We start from the raw sequence: 9,599 nt of genomic DNA, 5'->3' as shown, positions 1-9,599 counted from the left end.
TCGGCGTTGAGGCGGATTATGGAGAGGAGAAAATGACAAGGATTGCCTATTATAGGACGAGAATGACGATTTGCGACTCTCGACGTAAGGATCTTCGTTTGGAGATGTTTTGCGAGCAAAGGAAAGACTTCGGGCCGTCTGAGTGTTGAAGACGGCATCAAAGATTCCCCACATGACGGCTATGGTTGCAACGGTTCGACAATGAACGCCGAAAACGAAGAAAAGAATCTCGTGGGTCGGCCATCTTCTTACGTCAGCACGCGAATATCAACGTTGTTGCTAAGACAACTCAGTCGGGAAAATGCTCAAGGGCAAGCAATCGAACCAGCTTTGGAAGCAGTGGGACGCCAAAGCACAGAAAGAAGGCATCCACAAAACAGTCTACTTCGCTCACGGCGACGAATACAGCGGCGATTGGAAGAACAACAAAAAAAGCGGTAAGAAAAAGAATCGATCCAAGTCCACTGTCCCCAATCCACGTTTATTTCCATTAGGAAAGGGAACGCAGCGTCGGAAAGACGGAACCGTGTACGACGGCGACTGGAAAGACGACAAACGACACGGATTCGGCACACTGGCAATGCGTTTGAAATCAGAAAAATTCGACCAATATCGTAAATTATACGCAGGAGGCTGGAAGAACGACAAACGCCACGTATGAGAAAAAATCGAGATTTGGAGTATTCAATTCCTTATTATTCTAAAAGGGATATGGTACGAATTACTATCGAGAAGATCAATATTATGAAGGAGAATGGTACGAGGATAAGAGAAGCGGTTGGGGACGAATGTACTATAGCGACGGGTCGATCTACGAGGGAGAGTGGTTCAATGACAAACGAAACGGTCAAGGAATGCATCGACTCAGTGAGTGGGAAGATAAAAATAAAAGAGATTTTATTTAATCTATACTCTCTAGGTAATGATAATCGTTATGAGGGATCGTGGAAGGACGACAAGAAACATGGATCGGGGAAGTTCTTTTATCTCGACAAGGGTCAAGTGTATCAAGGAACTTGGATTGACGATGTTCCCAAGTGTGGATCGTTGGAAGGTTTTGATGAGGAGAGGGCGTCGAATCCACCTGAATTTCCAATTCCCGTTGTAAGAATTGATTAGTCTTTGTTATTATTGAAAAATTGTTTTGTTGTTTTTAGTGTACGCTTGCTGATAGGGAATCGGTTCTTCAGGAAGGAGTGAGTCAAGTCCTTTCAGAAGATACTTGAGACAGAGACCTTCGTGCATGTTACCAGATAAAATTTGCTGTACCTTGATATTTATAATATAAGAAAAAATTTAATTTCCCAAAGCAATTCACTTGCCTCTTCCGCAAGGAGTCTATTTGAAAAAGCGCAGCTCTCAGAACTACCAATAGCCATGCGTTCTTGTATTGCTTTTGTCTGATGCCCGTATGTCCGGGTAGGGTAAACGGCTTTTGGAGAAAAAACGAGGAAAAACCTTTTACCCTACCCGGACATACGGGCTACAGCATCTTAGATAAATTACCGTCAAGCCATTACGTGTATTATTCTCGTGACAAATACAGCATTTTTGTTCAATTTTTATTTAAATTACAAAAAATGAAAGAATATATTTACGCAGGCACTATATTTACGCGAGCATGCATGCAACTGTTTCAGCCTTTCATCTACATCATCATCATTGTCGTCGACTCGTCCACCTATTTTCTTTGAGAACAAGCACTTTCAAACCTATAAAAAAGAAATTAGTATTCTGTCAAATAATCGTTGTACGTACCTTATTTGATTGCGTTCGTATCTGCGTAACCCAGGCTACACCACGAGGAGGTTCGAACGCATTCGTAGCCCAAGGCAGCCACCGCAAAGCGATGACCACCGGTTCCAAAAAGTTTCGGGTGAGTCACGACATCATTAGCCACCCCAATCAGTACCGCCTGGACGAGAAACGGCCCCTAATACCTGGTCCACGTGCCGGATCCGGTTGGTTTTGCGACGGCTTTGCGGTTGCGAATTACATGAAAAAAGAATTTCCACGCGACTTTGATATCCTAAGACAAACAAAGATTCAATTCTCTTATGCCAATGAAAATAATTTTGACTGCGTTCATTGGGACTCACTGATAAAGTAAGAAAGAAAACATTTCTTATTGTCTCCCTCTTCCTATATCCTTTATATAGGTTGGATGGATATGGTGATATTGAGACTGTGTATCTGGCTAATTATATTCGAGGCGATCGCTTTGGGAGGAAGCTGAAAGACGGCGGTCTTTGGGATTGGTACGAAGCGTATCGCCGTTTCGTTCGCCTTGCGCACAATTCTCGATTCATCGTCGAAATCAAACTGATTCCGAGTCAAATTCTCGTGTTCGATAGTCTACGAGTTTTTCACGGGCGACCCGAGTTCGAACTGAAAGGGGACAACGTACGACGATTAGAACTGGTTTATATAGATCGAGACGCCCTTTACGCTAAGGCAAGACAGAAACTTTTATGCACGTAGCTAAAATAAATAAATAAATAAATAATAAATAAAATTCTGTTGTGTGCCCATACCTGATGCTAAAGTATTTGTTATGTGGCACGTGACGTTTTACAATGCTCCCTTACATTCTAAAGGGGGACGTGTGTAGACGCACTCGTAGTCTCAATGAGATTTTCTGCAGAAGACGCTGCTCACAAGGAGTCGCTTTTACTAGCAAAAGCAGCTGAACAATCACGCATGTTTTCCGCGAAATTCGCGCTTGCGTACTGCCTAGTTTACGTGAACAACAATGACGTCACGTCCTATGGAACAATTGATGAAGGTCCTTTTCGCTGCGAGTCCAGCGCGTTCCCTGGGCGTCTTTGCCTCCACTCGTCCTCCGACGGTTGGAGAAGAGCTCTGGAATGCGGTGTCGTCGTTCGAAACGCAGAAGGCGATCGCAAACACGGCGCAACAGGTTCCTATCGCGTCGCTCCGAGCTTCCACCGGCATAATCGGCATCCTAGAAGTCGAATCGCGTCACGCCGCGCCAGCTAATGTACGGCGGAAGGCCCCAAGACGAGCGATATCTCGTCGTACGTGTACAATAGACCACGCCTACGCACCCCCCATTGTTTACCTTAGAAAACGGCGAGATTTCTCAGACAAGAGTTACCTATTCGAGTCGCTCATCGCATCTCCCAGTTTCAAGATCTTCCCTTCATTGTCGGCTGCAATCATCACATATCGGCAGTAGTACGTTGACCACGCCCACCACCTCCTCTTTGATTTTTTCCTTTCTATAGCATTGGCGTTATCTGCGCTCATTTCAGCAACTGAACAAATTCAAGGCTGTAAGTGACGTGACCTTTCACTTTTTTTATCTATTGGGTTTCCCTAAAGATACGAAATTTCGAAGACACCCAGGAATTTGGTAGAATGATTAAGGAATTGCTCGACGATCATCGAGGCGTCGTCACGTCCATAGCCCGAGGCTTCGACGAAAGCAAACGATACATCAACGTAGGTCCTATGAGATATCAGTATATTATTATTATTATTATTATTTTAGCCGAATCATATGCACCGATTTCTCGATCATTTGCTCAGTTCGCGTCTCGGCATTCGAATGCTCTGCGAGCATCAGATCTCAATGAAAGAAGACAGGGTATTATAATAAAAAAATTATTTTTGATTTTTATACTGTACCTGTTATTATTTATTAGCCTGGTTACGTTGGGATTATCAATTTGAATATGCATCTGAATTCCGTTATTCAACGATGCGCCGATTTCGCGCGGTTCGACTTTGAATCAATGACTAATATCCCATTCCTCCAATGTCCTCTCTAAAGGAAAGTTTGTCTACACCAATACAACATTGCGCCAAACGTCATAATCGACGGTCACACGGGCGCCTCCTTCGCCTACATACCAGCTCCACTAGAATACATGCTCCAAGAACTTCTAAAGAACGCCATGAGGCAGAAGCAACGAAGTATTGGAATCTAATTAATTAATTATTACTTTGCAGGGCGACTGTTGAGTTTCATAACGGCATAAACTTGCCTCCTATACGAGTGACAATATGCAACAATCCCATTGACTTCACCATACGGTAACAATCCAATAGAAACTCTTATATTATTATCTTATTGATTTATCATAGGATTGCTGATCGAGGTGGAGGAATGTCAGAAGACGAACTCGCTCACCTTCTCAAATATTCCAGCACGACAGCGAACGAAGCGAATTTCGGCACCGCGGATACGGACGACGACACGGACGTCTTTTCTCGTATAACGTCGCCACCCCATTCGGGCCCCGCGGCCGGGCCGATGGCCGGCTATGGCTACGGGTTTCCCATATCGCGATGCTACGCTAAATACCTCGGCGGAAAACTCCAACTCGTGTCGATGAACAACACCGGCTCGGACGCCTTTCTTCGACTGAAACATTTCGACGTCCAACCGGACAGTTTTTACATTTGATTAATTAATTAATGAATGACCTATATCGAAAAGAGAACAAAATTATTTGCGTGTCGTTTCGTCGCGAATTTCACTGAATTTCCCTTGCTCTCAGTTGCGATTTGATTGAAGCAAAGAAAAAATGATCGTGAGCTTCAAATAAGCTTTTCTCTGAGGAAGCAGGCCATACGATTTTGCTATTTAGATCCTTGGGATAGCAGCGCTTCTGATTGCTCGTACAAGACCAATCGAAATCGACGATCTTTACTTCCCCTTCGTCGCTGACGAGAATATTGGAGGGGCGGAAATCGCCGTGAACGAGGCCATTTCGGTGGAGAACGTTGAGAGCGAGCTCCAGATTCGATATCATTCTCTCGGGGATTGGATCATTAGAATTGAGCCACTGCCGCAGAGAACACCACGGTACGTAATCCATTATGACATAGAGCGTTGCGCAGAGGAAAGGTACGTTCTTCTCATAAAGGTATCGCGGCGCCAAGCCAGCTGATTCCAGTATCTTGTGCACTTCTCTGCCATACTGACCATCGTGGCCTGCAAAAAAGCCTCACATTGTATAGGCACAAGAAACTAACACGGCCAGCGCATACCAAAAATGAACTTGACAGCAAATTGGCGATCCGCATGCGACCGTATGTTGCATATGAACGCTCTTCTCCCAGCGCTCAGCTGCATGGCACATGACAAATTTTTGTATTCTTCGTCGTGGTGAATAAAGCTGAGACGAATTATCATTAATTAAAAACCCCTACTACTACGTCAATTTCAAACCTGTCCGGAGTGAACTGAGGAGAGGAAATTTCGGGCATTAAATAGTCGTTGTTTCTCCATTCGTTAGCAAGCGCTGCCACTCCCCTGTGGATACGGCGAAGGAAGGCCTTGATGGCTGGCTTGTCGTCTGTAGTGGCCTCCAATGGGTTGAGCAAGGTGGCGATTGTCGAATGAAGAGCGTGCTCGCCAAACGTGACAAACCCGTGTAGCTTCAACAAAGTGGGCGTCAGTTCAAGCGCAAAACAGGGACAGCTTCCGCCGTCGACTCGAAAGCAATCGAGATGCTCTCTTGATACTATTTCATAATTCCTGTTAATTAATTAATTAAAAATCTGCGGCCAACGCTGCCAATTCCATCTTACCTGTGCAGATGAACGTGCCCAGAACCTGCAACCGAATATTTGCTTTTCCTTTCAATTAGCAGAACCGGTATACTCCAGTTTTCATCAAGAACGACAGCAATGTCAGTTCGATTCATTTTTTCCACCGTCTTGTGACGGTGAATTTCCCATTGGTGAACGGCATGAAGAGACTCGGACTTAAAGAATTGCACGAGAAACTTTAGCAGACGAATGGTGTCACCTGGTTCGATGAACGAAACGGCATCTTTGAACTCCTCTACGAGCCTCTCGTTGGAAATGTGAGGAACAATTGGACTCTCGTCCGACTCGACTTCCTCTGTGCGATTCTTCTGAAAGAGTTTGTAGAAGATGCTGGCGTCCAACTGACTTTGCTCAGACCGAACAATCTTCATTCTGGTTGCTTCGTCATTCGCCGCTTGAGATCCGCTGCACTTCTAATGAGAAACACAAATTCACGATATTATAAAGAAACTTCAAAAACAGAGACCTCGCGATCGACATCCATCTTCGGCTAGAAAAACGCTTGATTAATTAAAAAAATTAACTAAGCCCTCACGGGCAATTTTTCTTCAATGCTTGCCTTCTTACACCTAGGCCCCGTGCTCACTGAGCTGCCTATACCAAGGGACTCCGAAGAAGACTCAAAAGCCGATACAGGAGCAGATGGCAAAGCTGAATACTCGCAAGGTGGCTCTAAAAAGAATGTCTCATAATACTAGTACCGTCTCTAATCGTCTTTCCTCTCACCGACGTTGAGAGATATTAGCTGCGACACAGTTAGAAGTCCTGAACTAGTGCTCGTGATTACGCAGAAGTAATAGCCTGTAATTTTTTCACGAGATTCTTCGACTAATAATAATAGATCGGGCAGGGTGAAGCAAAATGTCGATATGGGATTTTTGACGTCTCCTGCTGGAGCTGTAGGTCGAAAGAACCAGCGATACGACACGTTTTCTTCGTAGGCGCGGCAAGACAATCGATAGCCACGACGATGTGGCAAAACAGACAACGACGGCTCGTCTTTGATCTTCGGCGGAGTTCCTACACTCGACAACATAGACGCTTGCTGTAGAAACGTTCGCTCTGGAACTCCGAAGTTTAGCGCATGCGCACGAATATTTATCCGGCCAATCACCGTCGACTTCCATTAATTAATCAATCTCGCTCGCTTGTTAGTGCCTGTTTTCCTTACTTCAATATGCGGTAATTGCATAGCGGCGATAGCCTCGTCCCCAAGCCCACGGATAATGAAATAGGCAGTGACATTGATTTATCCTATAGCTTCGGTAATTAATATTTGGTTCACAGAGCAACTCTTGAGTTTCACAGAGGCAGAGGCTTGCCTCCTATACGAGTGACAATATGCAACAATCCCATCGACTTCACCTTATGGTAAAAGTACCTGAGAAAATATATAATATTGCTGATCGAGGTGGAGGAATGTCAGAAGACCAACTCACTCACCTTCTCGAATATTCCAGCACGACAGCGGACGAAGCGAATTTCGGCGGCACCGCGGATACGAACGACGACACGGACGTCTTTTCTCGCATAACGTCGCCACCCCGGGCCATTCGGGCCCCGCGGCCGGGCCGATGGCTGGCTATGGCTACGGGTTTCCCATATCGCGATGCTACGCTAAATACCTCGGCGGAAAACTTCAACTCGTGTCGATGAACAACACCGGTTCGGACGTCTTTCTTCGACTGAAACATTTCGACGTCCAACCGGACAGTTTTACATTTGATTAATTAAGTAATGATTCTATTGAAAGAGGAAAAACTGGGCGGGGAGGGAGGGCGGGATTTTTTCTAACTGTACTACAAAAAAAAGGAGAAATTACTCGCGTGTCGTTCGTCGCCTGGACTCGACGAGCTTCTCCTCGACGACAACAAGACGCGCGACGTGCGTCGAGGCGACGAGCTGCGCGCAGGCGCTCGCCGAAACGTCGACGCACGAACGAACATCAAGCCGTTCCAAACGCGGACAACGTCGAAAATATCCAACCGACTTATCAGTCAAACGACCGCATCCGGACAAATTCACCGTCGCGACGGCACGACACAGACCGGAATTCGTCGACAGAAGCGCATCGATCCCCCTATCGCTGATAAACGAACAATAGCTGAGATCGAGCCGCGTGAATCGAATGGGAGAAGCGGCGGCGAGAAGCGCGAGCGATTGATCGGTGATCGCGCTTCCCGTCAGACGCAAATCGACGAGCGACGACGCATTCTTAGTCGCCGATCCATCGGAGTCGAATAAATCGCGAATCGATTGGTCATCAAGATCTTCGATCCAGGCGAGATCGAGTGACGTTAAGGCGGGGAGAAAGGGTTCGCAGCGAAAGAAGGCGGCGAGGATCGACTTGGGACAGCCGGTCAAAAGCAGTTCGTTTATACTCGCTACCTTGTTGCATATCCAGCGTAGCTGACGTTGCGTTACGCCGCTCCAGCTGAAATCCACGGCTTTGACGCGACGACGTTTTATACAGGTGAGCGTCATTGCGGCGATCGTTTCCTTGCGTGAGAGATCGATTGTACGCCAAAACATCGGTCTTGATGACCAGTAGCGCCACGCTCGACACACTCGCATGCATCGGCATAATTCCAATTGGGTGACATAGGCAAAAACGTAGCGCAGATATGGAACGTCTTGGCCCAGCTCTTTCATCGTTGCTGCTAAATTTGGAGTCGCTAGTTTAGGTATTTTGGGTAAAATCTGAAAACTGCCGGTACAGTCTCTGTCTCCTTTCTTGTCGTGTAAGCTCACCTCAATTTTCTGTGCCTCTTCCAGCTGCCGAATATTTGGCGTGATCAAATCCCGTGGATGTTCAGCCTAAATGTACTTAATCACGAATCCTAGAGTCATTTTCGACTAAACACATACAACGCATTGTTTTCTCAAATCACTTTGGTATTCGCGTTTTTGCTCCAATGCCCGTTTGACGCTTTTCCTTTTTCCTTTCGTTTCCTTCAATTCTCTTTTCAAGTCCAATTCTTCTACTACAAAGAACCCGTTTCCTTCCTCGCAATCCATACCTAACCAATCATACGTTGTTCGTCTTCCTCTGACGACTCTGGCCATATCTTGTACGCAACGTGCTCCTGTTCACTATCCTTCAGACTTTCCACAAATAAGTCAAAAGCATTGGGTCCTTTTTTTGGCAGAATAGAGACAAGGAGAGATCGAGATATCTCGGAGTCTCTCTTGTCCAAAAAGCCTTCATACTCATCGGCAGTGACGAGGCGCTTTGCAAGAAGATGATCGCATAACGGGCGCGGTTGAATTACTTTTAGCAGGCCAGGAAGATTCGAATAAACGCGACTCTCCCATCTGCCATCGATCCATTCGTTCATTTACCTAGGCAACAAATCGACAAATTACGCGTCCGCAATCCGATCTAGAAAACACATTCGCTCAAACAAACATCTAACAAATTCTAAGAGCCTTTCGAGAGTAGAAGGATACGTTCCCTCTACTGTATTCCCTTGCGAGGCCCTGGTCTCGCGGGGGCCCCCGCTACTTTATCCGAGGTGAATCGGTGTACAAAATCGCATGACGGACACCTCAGTCTACTTGCCTGTTGGAGAAAGAACGTTCACCCCAAGTCGTCTGTACAGCTGCTGCGCATGTGCAAATTGAATAAAGAATGTGTGGCTTTCCTAAGGGAGATGGCAGGCCCGACTGGGTATTTGGGGTCCGTCTAAAAATGTTTTCCAGCGAATTATTGATAAAATCCTCCTGGAGAGAGTCTGGGGCCACAGTTCTATACGAGTGGCGGTACACTTGATCTCTAATTGGCCAATGGAAGGCCAAGCGGTGAGATAATGCAATTACTGAATCTCGAGGCGTGTCCTAAGGAGTGGGGTGTGTCGGTTTCGCTCGCCGACGCCTACGTAGCGCCTGCGTGTCGCCTCTATCTATGGTGTCGCTCATTCGAGGCACAATTACGCATCTGCGGGGAACGAAGGAAAAGACGTATTTGCCTGTTCCTTAAGGTGACGTGACGTCATTATGCAGCAATCGCATTAGCC

At 46.2% G+C, this 9,599-nt stretch overlaps 4 protein-coding genes across 4 annotated transcripts; 2 read left to right on the top strand and 2 right to left on the bottom strand.

The window, feature by feature from the left end:
• Window positions 1-283: 283 nt before the first annotated feature.
• LOC136187768 (MORN repeat-containing protein 3-like) lies at window positions 284-1,300 on the top strand. Its single transcript, XM_065975449.1, has 5 exons — window positions 284-437; window positions 495-655; window positions 708-867; window positions 920-1,104; window positions 1,158-1,300. Exons 1-5 carry the CDS (start codon window positions 302-304, stop codon window positions 1,224-1,226), a joined length of 711 nt encoding a protein of 236 aa, XP_065831521.1. The 5' UTR covers window positions 284-301; the 3' UTR covers window positions 1,227-1,300.
• Window positions 1,301-2,757: 1,457 nt separating this feature from the next.
• Window positions 2,758-4,464, top strand: LOC136187103 (branched-chain alpha-ketoacid dehydrogenase kinase-like). Its single transcript, XM_065974625.1, has 10 exons — window positions 2,758-2,920; window positions 2,970-3,038; window positions 3,088-3,198; window positions 3,249-3,296; window positions 3,346-3,465; window positions 3,515-3,610; window positions 3,669-3,742; window positions 3,797-3,925; window positions 3,976-4,059; window positions 4,111-4,464. The coding sequence occupies exons 1-10, from the start codon at window positions 2,768-2,770 to the stop codon at window positions 4,430-4,432; spliced, it is 1,206 nt and encodes a 401-aa protein (XP_065830697.1). The 5' UTR covers window positions 2,758-2,767; the 3' UTR covers window positions 4,433-4,464.
• LOC136187101 (uncharacterized) lies at window positions 4,407-6,646 on the bottom strand. Its single transcript, XM_065974624.1, has 7 exons — window positions 6,310-6,646; window positions 6,143-6,255; window positions 6,050-6,073; window positions 5,563-5,996; window positions 5,201-5,509; window positions 5,020-5,147; window positions 4,407-4,963 (listed from the first exon to the last, which is right to left on the bottom strand). The coding sequence occupies exons 1-7, from the start codon at window positions 6,617-6,619 to the stop codon at window positions 4,503-4,505; spliced, it is 1,779 nt and encodes a 592-aa protein (XP_065830696.1). The 5' UTR covers window positions 6,620-6,646; the 3' UTR covers window positions 4,407-4,502.
• Window positions 6,647-7,320: 674 nt separating this feature from the next.
• LOC136186902 (F-box/LRR-repeat protein 19-like) lies at window positions 7,321-9,260 on the bottom strand. Its single transcript, XM_065974382.1, has 5 exons — window positions 9,146-9,260; window positions 8,618-8,925; window positions 8,452-8,567; window positions 8,335-8,400; window positions 7,321-8,283 (listed from the first exon to the last, which is right to left on the bottom strand). The coding sequence occupies exons 2-5, from the start codon at window positions 8,919-8,921 to the stop codon at window positions 7,402-7,404; spliced, it is 1,368 nt and encodes a 455-aa protein (XP_065830454.1). The 5' UTR covers window positions 8,922-8,925; window positions 9,146-9,260; the 3' UTR covers window positions 7,321-7,401.
• Between the last annotated feature and the right edge of the window lie 339 nt (window positions 9,261-9,599).

The sequence above is a fragment of the Oscarella lobularis genome, chromosome 5 (genome assembly GCF_947507565.1).
Source record: "Oscarella lobularis chromosome 5, ooOscLobu1.1, whole genome shotgun sequence".
Classification (NCBI taxonomy): Eukaryota; Metazoa; Porifera; class Homoscleromorpha; order Homosclerophorida; family Oscarellidae; genus Oscarella; species Oscarella lobularis.
The sequence above is the reverse complement of the archived record's forward strand: the minus strand, read 5'-3'. Positions and strand labels throughout refer to the sequence as shown.

Bases quoted from the DNA above. Each gene is read 5' to 3' on its own strand.
- LOC136187768 (XM_065975449.1), top strand. From the start codon at position 302: ATGCTCAAGGGCAAGCAATCGAACCAGCTTTGGAAGCAGTGGGACGCC. The intron at 868-919 runs GTGAGTGGGAAG...TATACTCTCTAG, and splicing joins TCAAGGAATGCATCGACTCA to GTAATGATAATCGTTATGAG. The intron at 1,105-1,157 runs GTAAGAATTGAT...TGTTGTTTTTAG, and splicing joins CTGAATTTCCAATTCCCGTT to TGTACGCTTGCTGATAGGGA.
- LOC136186902 (XM_065974382.1), bottom strand. From the start codon at position 8,921: ATGAACGAATGGATCGATGGCAGATGGGAGAGTCGCGTTTATTCGAAT. The intron at 8,568-8,617 runs GTATGATTGGTT...GGTTCTTTGTAG, and splicing joins GTCAGAGGAAGACGAACAAC to TAGAAGAATTGGACTTGAAA. The intron at 8,284-8,334 runs GTGAGCTTACAC...GGCAGTTTTCAG, and splicing joins AAGAGGCACAGAAAATTGAG to ATTTTACCCAAAATACCTAA.
- LOC136187103 (XM_065974625.1), top strand. From the start codon at position 2,768: ATGGAACAATTGATGAAGGTCCTTTTCGCTGCGAGTCCAGCGCGTTCC. The intron at 3,039-3,087 runs GTACGTGTACAA...TGTTTACCTTAG, and splicing joins AAGACGAGCGATATCTCGTC to AAAACGGCGAGATTTCTCAG. The intron at 3,743-3,796 runs GTTCGACTTTGA...TCCTCTCTAAAG, and splicing joins CGATGCGCCGATTTCGCGCG to GAAAGTTTGTCTACACCAAT.
- LOC136187101 (XM_065974624.1), bottom strand. From the start codon at position 6,619: ATGTTGTCGAGTGTAGGAACTCCGCCGAAGATCAAAGACGAGCCGTCG. The intron at 6,256-6,309 runs GTGAGAGGAAAG...CATTCTTTTTAG, and splicing joins GCTAATATCTCTCAACGTCG to AGCCACCTTGCGAGTATTCA. The intron at 4,964-5,019 runs GTATGCGCTGGC...GCTTTTTTGCAG, and splicing joins TGCTGTCAAGTTCATTTTTG to GCCACGATGGTCAGTATGGC.